The sequence below is a fragment of the Octopus sinensis genome, linkage group LG1 (assembly GCF_006345805.1).
Source record: "Octopus sinensis linkage group LG1, ASM634580v1, whole genome shotgun sequence".
Classification (NCBI taxonomy): domain Eukaryota; kingdom Metazoa; phylum Mollusca; class Cephalopoda; order Octopoda; family Octopodidae; genus Octopus; species Octopus sinensis.
Window position 1 is genome coordinate 4880341 of NC_042997.1, and position 24475 is coordinate 4904815.

The 24475-nt window shown below is 35.4% G+C and overlaps 1 protein-coding gene across 1 annotated transcript in view; it reads left to right on the forward strand.

The window, feature by feature from the left end:
* The window catches only part of LOC115216793 (cysteine-rich venom protein Mr30-like), a 39421-nt gene that overhangs the window by 1071 nt on the left and 13875 nt on the right, over positions 1–24475 (forward strand). The window contains exons 2-4 of the mRNA XM_029786374.2: positions 2149–2301; positions 13139–13229; positions 17642–17781. Coding sequence (XP_029642234.1) covers positions 2149–2301; positions 13139–13229; positions 17642–17781 — 384 coding nt within the window. The remainder of the gene's footprint in view (positions 1–2148; positions 2302–13138; positions 13230–17641; positions 17782–24475) is intronic.

Here is a 24475-nt window from a genome sequence, read left to right on the forward strand (position 1 = left end):
TCATCTAAGCCTGCCTTGTCAAGGAAACCCCCCGCTGTGAAAAAACCAAGCCCCGTTTGTCTTACAGGAGTAATTCCCCTTGCAGTGGTTAATCATAGATATCTTAAAGGCTATTTCAGAATTTGTTACTATTCTGAAATAGCCTTTAAGATATCTACGATTAACCACTGCAAGGGGAATTACTCCTGTAAGACAATCGGGGCTTGGTTTTTTCACAGCGGGGGGTTTCTTTGACAAGGCAAGCTTAGATGAACACACACACACATAAAACATAATATATATATATATTTTTTCTGCCACCCAACGGTTCTCACGGCAGTAGCCACTGACAGCCGAACGATCAAACGCACACACGTACACAAAAAATGTTTTCTACCCCTACGCCAACATACACATATGTAGAACAGTATACACACACACACGTCTCTAAGTAGATTTTTTCTCGCCCCTTATAAAACATCCAATATTCCTTAAATAGTCAGAACTTTATTCTCGGTCACAAAGAACATCTACACACCCTCACCCACATGATTGACCGATGCCTGACCCGTTGAATTCTTCAGCCACCGGTTCTCAACATACACTGATAAACAGTTTCGCCATGGGCTCTTAGGAGCATAGTTCGATTTGTTTTTGCTCCGCCTCTGTTCTGTTTTTGTTTTTCCAACGGATTTCCTATTTTCTTCCTGAAGAGAAAGACACAATATCGTCCCATTATTCAATCGGATTTTGGTAATTTGTGCCTTTCGAAACACGTGTAGAATGAAATAAAACGATTTCTGTTCAATCTGCGTTTAGCTCCATTTCTTCAATTCACCAATATATATATATAATATATATATATATATAGATATATATATATATAGATATATATATATATATATATATATATATATATATATATATATATATAATATATTATATATATATATAATATATATATATATATGTATATATATATATTATATATATATATATAATATATATATATATACATACATTAAACATTCACAGACTTCAGGCTCATTTCTTTATAATCTATTTTTTCTGCTTTGAAGATTCTTCACATCAGTGCTAATTGCTGATTAAGGAAGCATTTCTGGAATCATCTTGAGATATACACTTCATCCTAGTCACCTATATTTCCAGTCTCTTTTCTAGAAACAGTGATCCATATCTTGATTTACCTTTCTCCATATCAAAGTTACACACTACCAGTATTTTATACAAACTTTGCACTTTTGGCCTCACACTTCATGAGGTTTTCCCCGGAGATCGCTGTGATTTGGGCAACATTCCACAATTTTATTCGTAGAGTTGGTGCTTAGGTGTATCCAGGTACCATGGAATGTACATATATTTTCTGACAAACACAGATTCTAAGCACGTTTTATTTCACTACTTGTTACCACATCATACTAGATACATTTATAAACCTTCAAACTAGAAGACAATATTTTTTCAATAAGTACATGCTTACAAGAGCAACACACTCATGTATGTCATAGACCCATATATCGATATATAATTATATTTACGACTGACAGTAAGGCAAACTGTATGAGTGACCAATGCCATATCTCTTGAAAGAAATATTTAAATCTCGCTTCTAATGCAATCAAGTGTAAAAGATCAACTCGATATTAGAAGTTAAGATTAGATTTCAAGGCACCAGATGTCTGTGGTAAAATATCGCATTGAAACACTGCAACAAATATTTCCGATATTTCCGTTAATTAAGTGATTGTAGAATGTTGTTAACATAATATAAAAAGTTTACAAGTTTACGATTACAGCTTAAGGTATATATAAAATTTGCTGTCATACAACTTGTTAATTTGCAATAATGTTTGTATATTTTACGGGATTGCAGTACTCATTTTACACGCAAGTATTTATATTTAGTGTATTGGAATAATGGAAGCTCATTTTATGGGTTAATATCTCTGCATAAGAATATAAAACTATTTATTGTCTTATACTATAGATTATGATACGTAGATATAAAAAAAAAACATATATGCACACATGCACATACATACACAAACATACACAGAACCACAAAGACACACACACACACATGATAATGAATATTTTTTTATGAATTTCTGTTTTTGAATAAGCATTTTTTGTATATTTCTAATTCAGAATTGTACTGCATACCCGACCGCTACGATGTGTTTGAATGACATTTCTCAAGACCCGATAATTCCAACTGAAGAGGATAAGGAAAACATCCTTAGACTGCATAACCAGTACCGAGAGGAAGTAAAACCGTTGGCGAAACAGATGTATAAAATGGTCAGTACCGTTTAAAATTAAAATTACCTGCGGACATTATGGGGAGTATTGAGAATTATTTCAAATTATACAAAATATTTTTAATACAAAACTTAAGAAACTATATATACATGCATACGCACACATGTGTGTGTGCGTGTGTGTGCTTGTGAGTGTGTGTGTTTGTGTATGTATATACATACTCACACGCAAACTAAAACACGTATACATAAATATAAATATATATATATGTATATATATATATATATATATGTATATATATATATATAATATATGTAGAAACTCACTCACACACACACACACACACACATATATATATATATATATATATATATATATATATATATATATATAATGTATATGTAGAAACATATATATATATATAATATATATATATAATATATATATAGAGAGAGAGAGAGAGAGAGATAAACTTAGATAAAACTTAGATATGTTTCGACCAAGGATTGGTCCAGGCCATGTCTCACTTAATACCACCACCTGATAGGATTATTTTAATCCTGTTTAAGTCAAGTTTAGTTTATGGTCCATTGAAGTAGTGAGTTTTTGTTGGATGAGTTGTATCCAATTATTGGTGGCGTATCTGGTATTCCTTGAAGGAATCTATCCAGACTCCGTTTAAAGTTGATGGGATCCTTTTCCTCTTTGATCTCCTGTTGAGGAAAAGAAATTATGTTGCAGTGTACGTCTATGCTGTGATCTTGAATTGGGCAGGAGACGTATGGCCCGTGGTCCCAGTCTTGGATAATCTTTGAAGCTAATGTTCAGGTCGTTTGGGTAAAGTTGGCGTTATATTCACCATATCGTACAAATGATGTACCGCTCACGGCGACGCTGGAGAGAGTAGAGTTTCAAGGCTGTAAGGCGATCCCAACGATCGAGAGCAGCCATGCCTTCTAATCGTTTAGTGAGTGCCCTCTGGGGTGATTCATTTCTCGAGATGTTTTGTCTTGTATTGGGAGACCACAGTGGGCAGCAGTATTCGGGGTGTGGCCGTACAAAGGAGGAGAAAAGTGGTATGATAACACCTTGTTCTCTGGACCGGAAAGTACTTAAGATACAGGCACTCATCCTAGGAGCAATATCGTTCTTCTTGTTGATTTGTGCACTCCAACTGAGATCGTCATCAACCATTACACCCATGTCTTTGATATTGTTAGAGGCTGTGAGATGTTCCCCTGAAGGGAGAGTGTATGGCTGTTTTAGTGAGGAATTTCTTCCAAAATGCATCAGCTCAAATTTTTCCTGGTTCAGTTGCATTTTGTTTCTGTCTGCCCATTGACTCACAGCATATAGGTCAGACTGGAGTTGAGTTCCGTCTGCTTCTTCATTGATGTTTTGCTAGAGTTTAGTGTCATCGGCAAACATTTTCAGTTTGCAGTAATGTACGACACTGGAAAGGTCGTTTATGTAAATTATGAAGAGTAGCGGACCCAAGACAGTCCACTGGGGGACACCGCTGGTGACTTTTGCTGGGCTTGAGTGGACTCCATCAACTACAACATGTGTTCTATTCGCCAGGAAATACTTAATCCAGTGTAGAACTTTTCCACGCATTCCAACATTTGCCAATTTTGAGAGTAGGATTTTATGGTTTACCCTGTCGAACACTTTACTGAAGTCAAGATATATGACATCAGAGTTCGAACCTGTTCCCAAGGGTTTGAGTACATCTTCAATGTGGTGTAAGAACTTTGTTTAACAGTCCCTGTCACAGCGAAAGCCATGCTGATTTGCATTTAGGAGTTTGTGGGTCTCCTGGAAGTCAGCTATCCTTGATCTTAACACTCTTTCAGACATTTTAATGTTGTGCGAAGTGAGTGTGATTGGGTGATAGTTGAGTCCGAGGGATCTGTTTTCCTGTTTGAAAATCGGGATGACTGAATGGGATAGAAACTGTTTCGGTATATAACCTGCGTCTAAGGAATTTCTCCAGAGGTTGGTCAGAGGGACTGCAAGTTGGTGTCTACATTCCTTCAGGAGACTAGCGAGGAATCTATCAGGGCCTACAGCAGAGTAGTATTTGATCTCATTTATTGCTGCTATGATGTCAGTGGCAGTGGAGGTCATGTCTGAGATTTTATGTTGGGCGTCAACTTCGTTCTCTTCTCTTACGTCAATATCAGTGGGAACACTAAAGACAGTGCAGTATTGTTTCTGCAGTATTTCTGCCATTTCTTTAGCATCGTGATGGGGAATGCCGTTATCATCAATCAATGGCCCAATGGGTGAGACAGTGGTTCTATGCTTATTTGCATAAGAATAGAACACTTTTGGGTTTTGTTTGGTGTTTTTGTTTACCCAAAGTTACTCCACAGCTCTTTGATTTTCAATGGAGGTTTTCATGTCGGTCTGCGGATGACGTTTTTCCAGCTCTAGCATTTTCATTGTTGTTGAATGTGGATGTTGTATGTGGGAATATTTTAATTGGTTGATTTTATTTTGTTGAGTCTTTTGATGCGCCTGATGAGTCCTTTTTTTTCTTTTTATGGAGCCGGTTTCTGTTTGTATTAGTAGATTTCGTGGATGCGTGTCTAGAGCATGTATATGTGACTATGTTTTCAAAGGGATGCCATGCGGTCTCAATATGGGTGGAATTGAGAGTAAAAGATCAGCCGATGAGAGACAGATCCTTTCTGATTGGTCCCCAGTCCGCTTTATGGAAGTTTATGTTGTCAAATGAGTGCCATGGAGTGGGATAGGCTGGTTTGGTTTTTATATATCTAGAATTAAATTTGCAGAGTACAATGTTGTGGTCTGAGAGGAGAGTTTTTTCAACTGAAATACTGTGAACGAATCTAGAGTGATTGGTCAGTATCAGATCCAAGATCGTTTTATTCTGTCTCGTTGGTTCGAACACTAGCTGAGTGTGGAAGTATTCATACATTAGATTAAAGAACAGTTCTGCTGCTGCTCTATCTGATGAAGAGCATTTTCCTAACTTCAGAGTATTTTTGGGCCGGTTCACATGAGGGAGGTTAAAATCACCCATCACTAGTATGCTTCCGGAGTTGTACTTCCAAAGTAAGGACTTGACTTTGCTAAGGCACTCTACAAAGCACTTTAGAGGTGCTTGGGGAGAACTGTAAAGACCAACAATGATTATGTCTTTGGCCTTGCTGAATAGTGATACAGATTCACAATAGTCATTGTAAAATATGCCCTAGGCATCAAGTGAAAAGGAGTCATGTATAAAAATGGCTGTCCCTCCCTTATTTCGGTCTGTGCGATCCACACGAACAATATATAATATTAGGGAGTATAACTCCAAACTTACAGGGAAAGTTCAATTTAGTATTAAATCAAATTTCACAGTAAAAATATATAAAATATAAATTTAGAGATAAATCCACTATTATGCAACTCAAAAAGTGGTAGACATAAACCAATACATAAATGACCATATAATATATATATATATTATATATATATATATATATATATATATATACATTTATATATATATATTTATATAAATATATATATATGCGTGTGTGTATGTATATATAATTGTTTTTAAATATATAACTTATAACTAGCTCTCAAAACGTCTGAAATGAATGATAAAAATATAATATAATATGTGTGTAATATGTATGTACTATGTATGCATGTAATATATATGTATGTAATATATACGTATTATATTATATATATATAATATTGAGGGAATGAAGTAAGTAAAATCCGGGCTACGTAAGTTTCCTGGCTTAAAAATCTTCAGAAGTAGTAATTATTCAACGAGGACAAATGAAGGCTACACTTTCGTCAAGGGATCCTGTGTTATATCGCAGAATATGTAATTTTTTTAAAATGAGTGGTGAAACAGGAAGAAAACACTTAAAAAACAAAATATAAACAATCCATGTATTGTAGAAATGAAATATTGGTGTGGGCAGTTGTCTAAAGATTTTAAGAATAAAATGAATGGGAGGGGAAAGACGGCAATTATGTAGATACATATAGAAATAGCCATGTAGATAAACAGATAGATAGAGAGGTAGTTAGATAGATAGATAGATAGATAGATAGATAGATAGATAGATAGATAGATAGATAGATAGATAGATAGATAGATAGATAGATAGGTAGATAGGTAGATAGATACACAGATAGATAGATAGATAGATATATAGATAGTTAGATAGATAGATAGATAGATAGATAGATAGATAGATAGATAGATAGATAGATAGATAGATAGATAGATAGATAGATAGATAGATAGATAGACAAAAATGTTAAGAACTTCTGGTATGCAAATTAGTAGTTCTCTGTACATGCAGGATTTCTTTAAGTATATGAACAGTTTGGTTGCGTCCCTCTCTGGGCTTAGTCTAATTGATGTAGACAGCTCCGATTAGAAAGTTTCGTAAACCGAAACGTGTTTTTGGTATATATTTTCAATCGGTCTGAATCACAAAATTTGCCCAGTATATATACTTGTTTCATAGGCTACATACACAGATGCACAGACACGTACACACTCACACACACACATACATGCACACATATAGATGTATGTCTGTATATATATATGTATATATATATATATATATATATATATATATATATATATATATATATATATATATATATATATATATATATATATAATATATATATACTTTATTTTAAGCAGCAGAAAATTCAACAAAATCTGTTACTCTGAGTTTCTCGTTGCCGTTCATCAGACAGATTCTAGCAAAAACTGTCTGATGAACGGCAACGAGAAACTCAGAGTAACAGATTTTGTTGAATTTTCTGCTGCTTAAAATAAAGCATATTTCTCTACCACTGGTATTTGAGTACTCTTTTTTCCACCTTGTTTCACATTTATGTGTTTACTCCGGTATATATATATATATATATATATATATATATATATATATATATATATATATATATATATATATATGTAGTTAATACAAACATGAAAACACAAAGACAAAACACAACAACGCGAGGACGTGGAACAAATATAGTATTATTGGACGCTCAGGAGGGAGGGAAGAAGGAGGGCTTAACGTTTCGAGCGGAGCTCTTCGTCAGAAGCATAGTAAAAAAAGAAAGATCCAGAGAAGGGAAGACGGAGGGAAAAAAATCGCTAACGGTACACACGCTGTCACATTTTGAATGTATATATATATATAATGGATAATAAAACGAATAAATTACACCTGATAGGTTACTGTCAAAGCACACTCTCTTGCCGTCGTTAATAATACCTTTTCCGATATTCCATCTTCTGTCTTTCATTATATCTTCTACATGTTTCACACTTGTGACTATGACGATTTTGGGCTGCCAACCGGCACAGTTTTTTTTCAGTCGAATGAATCGACCCTAGTATTTACACTTTGTTAAGCATGTTCTATTGCCGTCTTTTCCGAGCTGTTACGTTAAAGGGACGTAAACTCACCAACATCGGTTGCTAAGCTGTTGCGCGGTACAAATACAGGTACAATGATACACACGCGCGCGCACATACACGCACACACACATTCACACATATATGTATTCATATACTTACATATATTTGAAGGGATACTTTGAGTTTCTGTCTACCAAACCGACTCACAAGTCTTTGGTCGTTCCGTGGCTATAGTAGAAACGTTCGCCCACGATGCACGTGGGACTGACTGAACCTGGAATCATGTGACTAGGAAGCAAGTTTCTTGCCACGCAGCCATATATGTGTGTTTGTGTGTGTGTTCGTGAATGTGTGTCTATGTGCGTATGTACCGGTACGTACCTGTGTGCATGTTTGTATATATGTGGTGGTATCAACATTCCCAGGCTTGTCCTGTAGCGGGCCAACAAATGGAAGCACATGTTTGGGGAGTCAAGAACGTTAGCAGTGCCTTATGTGAAGCAGTGTAACATTGCAAATTGTGAAATTCGTGTTTCTGTGATCACGTGTATGGTGTAGGCTGCGATTGTCTCTTGGACAGGAGTAAAGAGCCAACGGGAAATTATGCATTACGGAATTGCTACAGGCACTGAGCATACTTCGGGAAACTTACGACTACAAAGCAATGTGTCGCACGCCATATTTAGAGTGGTACGGTCACTTCAAGAGCGGAAGAACGTCCCTGGAAGATGATCAATGGTCTGGAAGACCTGTGTCATTCCCGGAAATGTAGTATTGTGCATCACGATTTTGTCCCTCCGTGCTATCCCGTCGATCGAGAGTTCTACTGCGACATTTCGAAGGGATTGTGGGAGGGTATATGGCGAAAGCGACCGGATCTGTGGAACGCAAAGTATTGGATTTGTCATGACGACAATGCACCCTGTCACCGGGCTCTCTTCATTCATGAGTTTCACGCAAAAAAACAACATGTTGTCGCTTCTGCACCCACCCTGTCCACCAGATTCACCAAGATTCACCAACTTCCATCTCTTCCCCAAGATGAAAATGCAGGTCAGTGGTCACCATTCGAACTCCACTGTCGACATCCGGACAGAATAGTAGAAGGTCCTCGTGTCGCTAATGGATAACGATTCCCAGGCCAGATTCCAAATGTGTCAAGAACACTGGTTCGGGTGTATTGCTGCGCATGGTATTGCGAAGATTGTAAATACATACATACCACCTCGTATGTATGTATGTATGTATGTATGTATGTATGTATGTATGTATGTATATTGTTTGTATGTATGTATGTATGTATGTATTATATATGCACACGTGTAAGTAAAGAAATAGAAGGAAAGGGGACTACTTCAATATGCTGAGTTAGTTATTACGTTCCAAACTAAAATAAGAAATATTTTTTTCCTTCAATATCCATTAGCATTTTCTGCGTTTTTATAAAGTATGTTCTTTTTGGGCATTTAATATAAAATTTACACTGAATTATCTAAGTAGTATATCAAGTTAGGCTAGGTTTAGCTTGAATGATATCTTCACATGCTACAACGATTATGCATTATGTGGAGAGTGAAAATGAGAATTGTTCTTGGTATCCCATATACTTGCGCATGTGGATTACGGAATATTATATAGTTCAAGTAAACTAAATAGTTTTTGATATGCAGCAAGTTAAATGTCTGTACGATAAATAAGGGTAAAACTGCTCTTGATGTTGCAAGAACATCGTTAATCTATCGACAAGTTCGTTACAAGCAGTTTACCCGTATACTGTGGAACACACCCCTGATGAACTTAAAAATTGCAACATTCCCGCCGCTTTATATGTTTCCGGTAAACCAGCTTTCGTCTTAATTTTTTTTTCTAGACGGCACTACTCTGAAATTTTATACTTAATCTGTGAATGTCTTTCAAGAAAATTACTACAAATTTTCCATTAAGTAAGAAACTTGTACATAAGTAGAGTCAGTAGAACATTATTCTTGAATACCACATCCAGTAAAATATAGGATATATAGTATATATAACGCCGTAAAGAAATATTTATACTTATATCAGTAACGTAAATAGCGACTTTTATTCCACAATCAAAAGCTATTGTACAATGAAATTATTCCTTCTAAAGGCTATATTAAAAATTGGATTATTTCTAGCAGTAAGTACCAACATTAATATCATAAACCTATCCTGTTTTTATAAACAAACGCATTTCGAACGTTTAGAATGATTTTCCCCCACTAGGCAGATATCTATATTTCAAATTTCACTCGTCATTGTATTATAAACCTTTTAGATGGCGAACCGATAGTATAGTCCACGAATCGGACAAACTGCTTAGCAGCTTCTTTCCAGTTCCTTACCTTCTGAGTTCAAATTTCATCAAATATGCTTTGATCATACAGCATCCCAGCTTGATAAAATAACTACCATTACAGGCTGCAGTCGTTGTAAGCGACTTATGGCCAATTCTTAAACTACTAGACTTATACAAAAGTTTGAAATTTTAATATATTTCCTTTATTCGTGAAAAATACATTTACATGATCATTTGATAATTGTTTCAAGCATGTGAAGAAGTAATTTTCACCCTTTGAAGAAATGAATCGCTATTAATATTGGTTTCAAATTTCGTCCCCAGTAATTTTAGAGATGGGATTACTCAATTATATCGGCACTAGTGCTTAACTGGTACTTATTTTATAGAATGAAAAGGGTTAAGAAGCAAAGTCCACCATGGTGGAATTTGAACTTAGAACAAGACACATGAAATGCCGCTAAACCTTTTGCCCGGGGTGCTAACAACTTTGCTAGCTCTCAGCTCTAATGCTGTTACATATTGTTTCAAAACTGGGTGAAGGATCAGCAAATTTCAAATGGGGATGAATCGATTACAACAACCCCAGTGTTCAACGGGAATTTATTTCACCGACTCCACAAGCATGAGAGGCAAAGTCGAAATCGGTGGAATTTAGACGGACAACGTAAACACGGACGAAATGCTGTCAAGCATTATATTCGCCGCATTATATTCGCCGTGTTATCGATTCAGCTACCTAGCTACTACATATTAGGACCAAAGTAACACGTTTCTATTATTACCATTTACTTCAGTTAGGTATGTGAGAGAACCGTTAGCACATCGGAAAAAATGCGCAGCGGTATTTTGATGTCTTCAATTTTGAACTGAAACTCCATCAAGAACGTTTCTGCTTTCAATTTTATTCGGAGTCGATATTACACCTAGTGGTGTGGATGTTTGGACCGATGGCTCAGTTATCTCTCCAGAAGGATTTAGCTTGAAAATAGGTACGGGATACAGATTCTAAGGTTAGTTACAATAATTCGGTGCACATATATAATTTTCTTTTTAATTGCTGCCTGCTAGATATAGCTTATGTTGATTTACATAAGCTACTCAATGTCATTACTAAAACATAGATTAATATATTTGAGGGAGAAAATATGTGGCATTAAAAACTATAAAAGCATTAAATTCATATCATAGTGATACAATTTTCCAGTTTCAAGTACCGAAAATCTTGGTGCAGTGTATGTGTCGTTTGCATAAATATTGCTGTATTTAGATATATATTTGGACATTTATAACTAGCCGTTTAAGTACACATATATATGCAATGATACAAAGACACAGAAGCATATAAATACACACATACACACACACACACACACACGTTCTGTTACGTTCACAAATACCAAAAGAAATTGAAGTACGCCTAAACATATATTCACAAGCAGTCGCTCACATTCACACACGCAACAAACGAGCTTGCGCACACTGGTTCGGCTGGTTTGATGTTATTATCCCCCTTTCACTCAGCCTCTTTCTTCCGGCTATTTCATCATGTTGAACCGTTGAACTCTTCGTACTTTTCCTTCTTTCTCCATTTCTTTTCCTCTCAATATTTTCTGCCGAAGAGCGTATGCTCGAAGCGTCAAAGATTTGCTCATTCTTCCAGAGCGTTAGTTTGATATTGATTGTTATTCCCACACCTTTCGTCAGATATTGTTTTCTGTGAATTTGAGGTATATATATACATACATATATATATATATATATATATATGTGTGTGTGTGTGTGTGTGTGTGTGTGTATCTATGTGTGTGTGTGTGTGTGCGCGCGCGCGCGTGCGCACGTTTGTGTATTTAGGTTGTTAGATGTGTAGCTTCCTTATCATAAGCGGCAGAATGAATTTTGCGTGTGAATAGTTATTTGTGTATGCACTCTGTTGAAGTCTGTTGTGTCTTGGTTTGTAATACGTACATACACCCCCACCCCACCCACACATATACGTTATGTTTAGAATTCCTGTATCTATAGGAGTTTTTTAAATATAGTATCCAAATCTTGCCTTGGGTATGAACCTAGTAGTTTACATTGAGAGCACGTTTATTACATACAGATATCATGCATAATCTGTGATATTGCAATCGTGGGTTCTATGCAAGGAATTCATCGGTTGACGTTTAGCATATTTTAAATAATTGGTATGTAAGACAGTGTCCTGCAAGCTTTCTTCAGCGCGATGATCGTTTCGGCTTACAGTACAACTCTGTCTTCCCTATCATTTGTCTGCTCTAGTCCCATCTATTGAACATGTATTCCTTTTCTATTATCTCCTCTTGTCCAATCATGTTTACATGTATTCTTTCGACAAATATAATTTCCAGAAGAGGCTGCTCTTTTCCGTTTACTAGATTGCTTGTTTTGTGGTTCATCATTGCATGTATTTCTGCGAGAGAATCCGCTTTCAAAATATAGATTGGGTCCATTCACCAAATATTTGAAATTGTTGCTACATATTCTACACATACACATAAAAACACGCACACACGCACACGCACACGCAGACACACAAACTTGTGTGTGGTGTTTGTGTGTGTTTGTTTGTGTGTGTTTGTGTGTGTGCGTGTGGTTTTATGCTTACGTATGTTAGTTTTAAAATTTACCAATATTTTGCAATTGTAAATATATTGTAACAAATGCTGGTAGATGGAAAAAGTGAGGTAAATTAACAGATATATATTTTTTAGTATTTAAATTGTTTGCACAAATTTCAAGACAATGGCAATGCGCTTTTATTTTAAGTACTTTCTCTGATTTTCATCCCAAATTATCGAGAGGAAAATTCGCCAGGGATAGAATGTCCTAGAAATTGTGGTGACTTAACAAATGTCATACCAATGCAAACATTCAGGGCTGTGCTAATGTCTCCTTTTTGTGACCCTATCCCTTGCTCACTTTCTCCCAGGTGTTTTGGAGACACTGCAAATTTTCATTTACATTATCCTCCTTTGTTAAAAAATGTAAAACAAAAATTAAAAATAAAATCTATGTTCTGAGTTTTAAACGTAATGCATGGATATTAATCTACTGCATTCTTCGTCTGTTATTAAACCCAAATTTTCGTTTATTGTTAGGACTGGAGTGATACTATGGCGGAATTAGCTTTGAAGTGGGCCAAGCAGTGTAGGTTCGACCACGACACTTTCAATGCAAGAATAATTAGAGGTAAGTTATTTATAACTAAAATATGAAATGTACATTTTATATTTAAGTTGATTATTGTTCTACTTTACTCTGGTTTCATTCCTCGGTCAGTGGCTTTGTAGCTCTACTCATATACCGTGACACATCCATATACACATCGAAAATACGGAGCAGTGTAACTTTTGTTCTTTTCAGATAGTTGAACTCGAAAGGTAAGAAATGTGACAGCCTCGCAGACACACATGGTTGTCAAGGATTATGACGTAGATGTGAAATACGATCAAGCATATCATACTTCGGAGAGAAAATATATCCAAAAAATATTTTTAATAAACGAAAAAAAATGACAGTAATCTAGCATGAGTGAACGTTGAAAATCCTAAGGAATCATTACTGTCTAGGTCGATGAAATGCCATGACAGTCAAATAGTGAGATAAACAAAATCGATTAGTCTTCTCGTAAATTAGGGTATGTGTCTATATTAGAAACATAAGTATAATCGTTCGAAGGACAGAATATCACTATGCAGTATTCGCTCTGGGTTTTGCTATTCTCAGTTTATATTGCGTCAAGGGTAAATTTACCTTTCAAACTTTCAGAGGTGATTAAAGAAGATACCAGGCAAGTAATGGATGCGTTTGATTCTCTCAAATCGCACCTTTAAATATTCTTGGTCGTATTCCAATATTTCGTACAGTTGATGATCGAAGTAATTACCGTTGCTGCTATAGTAATAATAATTGCCTCACATGGCTTTTGATCTTAACTGACTGGAAGTGTTAACATTTACGTTGTTTTGTCATGGCATAAAAGATGGGAAAATATTCTGCTCAATACCACAGAATAGCTTGTCACTCGTTTGATCTTAACCACTTTCACATGTCCATTAATGGCTGAAGATAGGTGCATCTTTTATACCAAGACAAAAGAATGTACATGATAGCACGGCCAATTTTAGATCAGAACTTATGAGATCCCAGGGCCTGGTAATGCTATTATTATTACTATTATTATTATTATTATTATTATTATTATTATTATTATTATTATTATTATTATTATCATTATCATTATTATTATTATTATTATTATTATTATTATCATATTACTGTTGTTGTTGTTGTTGTTGTTGTTGCTGTTGTTGTTATTGTTATTACTATTATTACATTTAAAAAAGATTGACCTAAACCTTCACAAAGATAAACAGTCAAGACGAAGAGCGCAATTCCATTGTAATAGACATATTAGAGGTTGAACGATATTTGAACAATAGACCTGTCTTTGGTAAATTCAAAATAATATGTGATAAAAATCCAAAATTATAGAAATTTAAATATAAATTATGAACGAGAGTAACCAGCGTACACACGTTGATGGATTGACATTGTCAGTCTTTAAGTTTCAATTTTATAACAGGCGAAAAGAAAAAAGACAGAAAAAATAGGAAAGAAAAAAGAAAACAGAATATTTAACAGTTTTTTTTATAAATTACATGATATTCCCCTGTCATCTTGTTCATTCCTCTCGGGCGTGATATTAATAACCCACAAAAACATTTCTCTTCATGCATTCTGAGAAGTGAAATTGAAGAAGATTCAGAATATTTTCTGAGAATATGCACTTTAAAGTCTTCTTCAAAGTCGCAGCCGTTTCAAACGAAATGTTCAGCAAGGGCTGTTGAACTACGGTTATTGTGCTTGACGTCGAATCTGTGCCCATTAAAACTTTTGTTTAATTGTTCTGTTGTACAACCAACATAAATCAAATTGTGTTCGCGCATTCTGCAGCGTACACCAAATGGGAATCTCTAGATGTCCCACCTTTTGTATAAATCCTAAGAATTCTGTTATCATTCCTGGTGGAATTAACTTGACTCATGTTGTTGCAAAATGAACAGAGATTACCTCTCTTGCGACTGTTTCTAAAGGTACAGTGGGAAGATACCTCAATGTTCGTTTTCTTGGAGTCTGAAATAGAGGTCAATAATTCTCTTATATTCTTATTCTGTCTAAATGTTACAATAGGCGGCTGAGGAAATATATCACTGCAACGAGGATATTTTTTCGCCATATGCTGTTAACATTCAAGTAACACTTTTGAAATGCCTGCGAAATTTCGGTGCTAGTTTATCACTAAATGAATTTTGTGATCTATTGTATTGTTTTCTAAAATTATGCTTGAATGCTTGATGTTCATACCATTAAGCAGGAGTCCTGATTTTGATGTATTTATATATGATTCAATATAAATACTATCCTACGCCATAGTGGCAATATTGCCATCCGTTTGGTGGCTGTAATGGACATTCCGAGACGAGATGTTCTACTGTGTTGTCATATTTATCACAGAATCTGCATTTAGGGTCAGAGTCATTTTGAAGAAAGTTAGCCTGATAATTTTGGTATTCAGCTGCCAAATATGAGACCTTCTGTCTCAGCTTTCAGTCCTATGTTTCTCACCCACTGAAGTGTTGTTGCTTGGTCTACGTCAACATTTCGGTTTCGAAGTGTATACTGTCCATGCAGAGGCTTCTGGCCCCACCGCCCCTTAATTTGTTTTTGCCCGTTCTTTTTTTCTGCAATCTGTTTGATCCGTTTTGATTGTTTTGTGGCAGCGGTTCCTGGTTCTTCATTTCAGTTCAAGGTTAATGTCTTGGAGCATCCTCTGACCAAGTTTGAATACATGAGGCTGATAACATCATAAGACTTGGACGGTAGTTCCTTGAACAACATTCCTTGCCTGATAACCTTAAAGACATGCCCAAAGACGTTGCACCACGCTAGAGCAACGTATCATAAGAGGAAAGGATGAGCATATATGAGCAGAAAACTATGCATTGATATGTTAGTAGAAAGCTTAGATGTGATGGTAAGATTTAACATCAAAGCAAGCTATCACGGATCAATAATCAAATTGCTACCTCCCAATTTGAAGGGTAATCGTTTTCAATCCTGGAACAACATATATCAACCTGATGCACAAAAGTGAGAGAGATGCTGCAAAAGCAGTAAAATGTGATAACCGATGAAGAATCCGTGTAGTCAATACCGAAGATGTCATCACCAACATAAGCTGTTTTCAAAAAATGTCATCACGCTATTGTCTACCAACGCGACATAATTTAGTTAGAACACTCTATTTGAAATCCGTCGGAAGAACAAAGAAATAAAAACCCACAGTATGGTAGAAGCCATTACCACTCATAATAAAAAGGAGTATTAGTGAATTGTTACAGTGAAGACCTCAATAAAATGTAAGCTCAACAGACCTGATATAAGGATTTGGGATAGAGAAGTCAAACTACGTACAGTTGTGAAAATCAAGTACTCAGTGGATGTTAAGATAAAGCTGAAGATCGGTGAAAAAGACAATACCTATGACGAACAATTGAGAAACCTGCAGTTAGTCTATCCAGATTACAATTTCAGATTTAATCTTTAATTCTTGGGGCCCTATAATATGTAATACACTGCCTAAATACCACCTTGAGAAATTAGGCTTCTTAAAACCAGACAGGAGAAAGCTGATTCGAATACTACAGATCCAATCCATCACTGGAACTGTAGAAATCTGTAACACTTTACAGAAACTTATTTAAATATATATGAGCAAGTCTAGATATGCAAGTATATGCATGAGAATATGTACATAAAACAAAATATAAAAATTTGCATATCTACATAAATACATGCGTATATACATACATATAAACATATATCCATACATAAACACTTACAAAATACCCTGTTGTTCATGGGTAAATTCCACTACCGGACCCTTCGATGTAGACTAGAAAACGGCTTTTCTCCATTGGTAAGAAATCTTGAAATATAACTGAGTAACGACATACATTTATACACAGGGAAAGGAAGAGAAAGTAAAAGACAGATGTAAGAAAGATAGAGATAAATGGAAGATCATTTTCGTCGATCATTTTGCATATTTCATTTTACGTATTTCAAACATATATATCTTTTTATAAAGAAAAAAATGTATTCATTTATATTGCTATTTTGAAAAGGAGTTACACAATTTCTCTCCTTTGTTGTGTGTAAAAGTATCCCTAACCTCTAATCGCTGATACATCTAATTGTGAATAATACGTATTGTTCACAATAATCACTAATTTTTAAGGAATTAAACAATATTTAACTGCCACTTCACACTCAACTGCAAACATATGCATATTCAAAATCACCCAAGAAAACAGTTTTAAAATTGTAGTAGAGGTGTGGGCTTATGTAAGTTTGTGCATATGTATGTCTGAGGTTGCACCATCCACGTATGGATATATGTCCACATTTTAATGTGTGAAACGCGTATATATTCATCGACAACATGAGGTTCGAATGAAACTCTTTTTGTAAGATAAACTGCATACCAAATATAATACAATATAAGTTATGTGTTACCTTATTCTTCTCTTATTAAGGGTATAGCGGAGTTGGACAGAATGTTCTGGGTGCAAACTTTCAACCTTCATGGAACCTGACGGTCAAAAATTGGCATAGTGAGATTGCGGATTACCATTATGGAACAGAAACTGATGCAATGGTTGGACATTATACTCAGGTAATTCTGATATTCTGTTTTGTTATTAATTTTCTATCCATATTTTCCTTTACAATAAAACTTATTGAAATTTGTTCGCGTTATCTAAAAGACTTTAGTAAACATATCAATAAATTATTTAAAAAAATAGTTACTGTGTCACTTTGTTTCTCTCTGCTATTGATATGTCCCATCCCTAACTGACACTAGCAAGGTCTAGTTATCCTTTATTATTTTCATTGAAATTAGTGCCCATCATGAAAGTGACACTGGGTTACAATATACGGAGCCTAGTATAGCCCTTATAACTACCCATCTGGTGAGGGTAAGTCAAGTGCATGCACCAGACACGGCGGTCTCATATCAAGATGAACAGCGCATGTCCTTTCAGATGGGGACCACTTAGAATTTACTTCAGGTCGAGTAAACCATCCCACTTAGAAGATCGTTGAAAAAGGTTGTTGAAGGATGTTGAACGAAACAAATATTTTAAAGAGGTAAAACATTCAAACACATAGCTATGATGGTCACTCGCCACCAGGGACATGCTCAACTGGTTAAGGTCAAACAACTGACATGCAAAATTGTGTTATTTTCTGTAGAACATATCTAATACCAAGACCTAAATTTGTACCTGTTAAAATTTTCAATTAGTTAAGATGAGACCCCATGAGAGCCAGTGTAAGCTATTATATCATGGTATTCAAATCTGTGGTATAGAGCAGAATGCATGCTGTAGCACATCTTTTATACAAAGACAAATTATGTATATAACACTTCTAAGCAGTTAAGATCAGAATCGATGACAGCCAATATTTCGTAATGTATCAGGGCATTATCATCATCAACATCATTATAGAAGCAAAGCTCAAGTTTAGTCATTTTCCTGGCAGGATTCACATTTTCGGCAGTCTTTCAAGTGCTTAGAACCTTCTTGATAATCGTTGCACTTTTGTCTATTTCTTTTGCGTTTAGTTTAGTCCAGTATTTACCATGAAGGGGCTTTTCTTGCCATCGTTTTATCATGGTTCGTTGCTGTTCTATTTTTAGTTTGGATTTCATTTGTTTTATAGCTTTTCTTGTTTCTTCTTCTTCTACTTCTTCTCCTTCTTCTTCTTCTTCTTCTTCTTCTTCTTCTTTTTCTTCTTCTTCTTCTTCTTTCTTCTTCTTCTTCTTCTTCTTCTTCTTCATCTTCATCTTCTTCTTCTTCTTCTTCTTCTTCTTCTTTTCTTCTTCTTCTTCTTCTTCTCTTCTTCTTCTCTTCTTCTTCTTCTTCATCTTCATCTTCTTCTTCTTCTTCTTCTTCTTCTCTTCTTCTTCTTCTTCTTCTTCGTCTTCTTCTTCTTCTTCATATTTATTAGGTGATGTGATTTCTTATTTGTATTTGTCAGCTTCCTTAAATACTGAGAACATTTTTTTTGTTTTGCTCGTGTTTTGTCGCTATTTGTATCAGTTTTCCTTCTTTCTGAAGTAGATATTTTTGCAGTCCTATGGTGGTTATTTTATAGTAGTTTTCCAGGTGTATAAGGCCTCGACCACCTTCTATACGTTGTATATATAGTCTTTCATTGTCAGATTTTGGGTGATGCATCCTAGATCCTGTCATTATTTTTCTTGTTTTCCTATCTATTTTGGTCAGTTCATTTAGTGTCCAGTTAAGGATATTGTAGCTGTAAATTATAACTGGGACAGCTAAAGTGTTAATACCGATTTTCTTGTTATTAGCATTGAGCTCTGTTTTTAATATTGATCTAACTCGTCTATAATATTCTTTATTTACTTTCTCTTTCCTTTGTGTGTCTTGTGTCTTATTTAGTTCATGGGTTCCTAAGTATTTGTAAGTTTGGCTTTGGTCTAATTCTTTTATTTCATTGGTTTTATCTAGTGTGATGTTACTACTATTAACTAGTTTTCATTTTTTCAGGGTTACTTTGGCGCATTTTTCTAATCCAAATTTCATATCTATTTATTTGGTAAATCCATGAACCGTCTTTAATAGTGTTTCCAGCTCTTTGTCATTTGCAGCGTATAGTTTTAGGTCATCCATATATAAACGGTGGCTGATCGTTTTGCCGTAATATATATATCTGCATCCAGTTCTATTTAGCATATCAGATAGAGGTGACAGTGCCAAGCAGAAAAGGAGTGGAGAGAGCGTGTCTCCCTGGAATATTCCTCTTCTAATAGGGATGGCTTTGGTTTTCCTGAGTTCCTCTTTTGTATGGAGCTGTAGCACTGTTTGCCATTTATTCTAAGAGTGCCCTATGAATTTTATAATTGTTGGTGCTACTTTGTTAATGGCTAGTGTTTCGAGGATCCATGTGTGGGGGATGCTATCAAACGCGTTTTTGCAGTCGATCCAGGCCATACTGAGGCCTTTCTTCTTTCTGTGGCTGTCTTCGGTTATGGCTTTATTAATCATTAGTTGATCTTTACAGCCATATGAGCCTTTGCAGCATCCTTTCTGCTCTTCTGAAAACAGGTTGTTTTCGTCCAGGGGCTTGTTCAACCTTTGCGATATCACTGCAGTAACTGCCTTGTACAGTGTAGGGAGAAGGGTTATTGGTCTGTAGTTTTCTGGTTTTGCTGTCTCGTTTGATTTTGGAATTCAGATGGTTTTCCCCTTCGTGAGCCATTCAGGCATTGTCTCTGGCTCTGCTAGTATGTTGTTAAAGTTTTCAGCCAGCTTTTTGTGGATTCCTGTTAGATATTTCAACCAGAAGTTGGGGATCTTGTCATGCCCAAGTGCCTTCCAGTTGCTTAGTCGTTGCAGTGCCTGGGTGACCTCTTCAGTTGTTATGGGGGTCCAAAGTTGCTCGGATGCTGAGTTTGATGTTTGAATACTATTATTATTATTATTATTATTATTATTATTATTATTATTATTATTATTATTATTATTATTATTATCGTTGTTGTTGTTGTTGTTGTTGTTGTTGTTATTATCTTTATTATTATTATAATTCTCGTTATCACAGATTTTGTTGGAGCTCTTGGAGTCTTGCATGCGTAGCGGGTTCACTACGAGCACCCTGCAGTACCATGCTATTCGTTCTTCCTGATTATTCTGGTCATTTTATTCCAATTTTCTATATAATTCTCATGATGTCATCTGATACTGTTCCCAAGGAAAAGTATCAGATGTCATATTCACCTTCTTCATTTTCCATAGCCGGGCGTATTTATCTATCTCTTCACCTTCGTCATTATTATTATTCTTTTCGTTGTTGTTATTGTTATTGTTGTTGTTGTTGTTATTAATTTATACCTATAATCCCCATGTCTATTACAATTACTTACCGAGACATAGCCAAATTTCTAGGGTGAGTGAAGGATAAAATTTGTTACCGAATGAGTGAAAGTTTGTGGGCGGGAAGTAGCAGGGGCAGTAATGAAATATATTAATGTAATACAATACAGACACTTAAATGGAAAGTGGTTTTCTAAAGATGTTGGCAGCAGTTGGTAGTACAATCTTTTGGATTGTTCTCGTGGGATGTTATATAGATGTTTCTGACTTACCCCTTTTTTTATAATACCTAGTTCACCTAGAACGGTGTTCCCCAAACATTTCGCGCCAAATTGCAATATCGCCCGCCTCTTTGTTAAAAAATTCTCCATTGCCCACATGTGTTAAAAAAAACCGTGACACAACCTCCCAACAGAAAATCCCCTACCCCGCTTTCATTTGACACACATACTGTATCGTAGGCTCATTGCCCTGTTAGTGTCGTTGGTACTAATTATGCGGTTGTTTACAATTCCATTATTGCGGGTTTAATTTTGCCATTAATATTAATAAAATTCTAACGTTAACACTATATTTTTTAGGCATATTAACTTCTGGAAAGTTGCGCTTTCTTTTAGACTGATTTTCATTTTCCCTAAATGAACCATTTATCAGAATTACCGGTGCAAATCTAATTAATGATTATATCATAAATGAAAAATAAAACTTTTTAATAATAACCATGTGTCTGGTGCGAAACAAATAGTGCAAATATATTCGGTTTCAAACTTGTCAAGTTTAACCGCAAGTTTTCTCGTTGTGTCATATCCAGTCCAATTCGTTTATGGGAAAGTAAACTTCTAACATGGTTAAAACTTGATTTAACTAGGTATTAGGTAGAGAATGCAAGCAAAAGGAATATCAGATGTCTCCACAGACTGGTGTAGGAATTCAATATACGCTGATGGTACCACAAACCTTCTTTGCTATTACGTATTGTGGCGTCATTATCATTTTCTAATTCTATCAATTCCTACTGAACGTCATCCTCGCAATCTACTTCAACCTCAAACGGATTGCTATACCAATTAGGAATATATCCGGTGCAATAAAATCTTGAAATCGCTCCAACATGTTATCCTGCTATGATTGTAAATAGCTGCGATATATAGTTAAATCCTCATCGACTAATTCATCTTTAAAAAAATTCAAGTTTTGGAAGTTGACGGAATTGTTTTTTTTAATGTTAGTTTTATACAACAATTTAGTGATAAATGATTTACATTCAATGAGAGTGTTTCTGTTTCCTTGCAATAGCTTATTCAAATCATCTAATTTTGTGAATATATGACAAATAAATAAATATCACACTTTGCAGCCATAAATGAAGCGAACAGTGGAGTAGCTTCAAAGAAAGATCAGATTATATGAAACAGTTCACCAAAGCGTAAAATACAGTTTCTTTTTGAAAGTCACCGCACTTCAGAGTTTAGTATGGTCCTCATCATCTCGCAGACATAGTTGACGGAAAATTCGATCAGACAAGGGACTGGACTTCAATTTATTCACAGTCTTGATAACTGACTGTAGCGGATCATTTAACCAACTGTTCATATTTTTGCCACTAAATGCTGCCGGTGTGCCAAGCAATAAACAGTTAGTATCTGGTGGGAAATTTCCCGCTTTAGGGGAGATGAAAATCTTCTGTATCTTCATATAATCGAAGGGGCTCCATCAGATGCACAGGCAATAATGTAACTAAGTGGGTTATTATGTTCATAAAGGAAACACTTGAGAGTGTGAAATTAGTTGCACATCTTGAATCAAGCAGCCATCTCCCTGTGAACTGCATTTCGGTGAAATACTGAACATATACCATCATCAAACATTGATTATCCCCAACAGTTGACTCATCCACTTGTGTAGAAGATTCAGAACGGTGGAGAATATTAATGAGCTCATGTTTGACATCGTTGGCCATTTCATCGATGCTTCGAGAAATTGTGTTATTAGTAAGTGGGATCTTCATAATGTTATCGGGTTTCTCGTGCATAATGGTTGACAAAACCAATTCGATAACTGAGCGTGTGAAACCATTGAGTGAAAATTCCCAGTCTTAGCAAAAAGCAATGCAATGTTGCATGATGCAATCAAATTGTCATTCTCCTGTTTAATAGTTTACTGGAATAGCATGTTGAATGTTCGTATTTACTTTTTGAAAGAGAAGTTTAGTTGCAAAATGTATGCTGACGGCTTCTCCTTCTTGTCAGAATGCTTTGAATCGACGTGATACTTCAAGCGTGATGGTTTCATTGCTTCATTGGTCAATGTATGATGGCAAAGAAGGCAAATTGGTAGCTGACAGTTCTGAGAAGAGTGAAGAAATCCAAACGATAACTGATCCCTATTGTACTGTCAACAAATTTTCTTGACAGGAATAAAGTGAAAATGGGAAAACGAATTTCTACAGATGGAATCAGAAAGGCAATATGGTATTCCCAAAGAGAAGACGTCAATAGAGCAGAGTAAGATGACACATCTTTACTGGAGCAAATTCGGTTCAACTTCGTTTGGCTGCCAGCATTTCAATAACTAAAGTTTATCGAAGATTTTAAAATTTGGCACATTAATGTACATTCCGATTAAAATTGCTGGCTTTATTCAAAGCAGAAAAATGCTTACAAAATGTCATAGAGGTTTAAAGTTTGATAATTTTCAACCAGTAAAGAAACACAATTTCAAAACTGTCATTTTGTGCGCTACTGCGCGTTTTGTCAACACCCTGAAAATAGCACTTGTGTTTTGATATGGAACTACAGAATTACGCACGAAATATAACCCCTGATAACTTTTATTTTATTTTTCGGAATTTTCGGGGAATTTTTATGAATTCGAATTCTACACACGGGAGTTCATACGCTTATGCCCCCCTAAAAACTTTGTAGTGGAGTATGATTTAAGGCCTAGGCTTATTTGGTTGCTATGTTTAGCACGCATGACAGCCATCTCAATGACTGCGATAAAAATATTCGATCGACAAACAAGTTCGTGTATTTAATATGTCTTATGTTAGTGCATTCATATTCTAGGCATGCTTAGATATCAGTAAATACAGACTCAATTTCTAAAAATTCATTGCCACTCACAGAATGTTCATATCGCCCACCAAAATCTCAAATCACCCACTATTTTCTAGACATTCGCCCATCGCCCACCGGTGGACGATATCGTCCACTTCGGGAAGCTATGACTTAGAGTAACTGGAGCAGTTCTCGTTCTAAGATTCACATGTTTTATATTTCAAATTGAAGGTCCTTATATTTACTTAAATTGTCGAATTCTTTTATTATTATTATTATTATTATTATTATTATTATTATTAGTAGTAGTAGTAGTAGTAGTATAGTAGTAGTAGTAGTAGTAGTAGTAGTAGTAGTATCTGTATTATCAACATTATTGTTAGTATTCTTTCATTATTATTAGTAT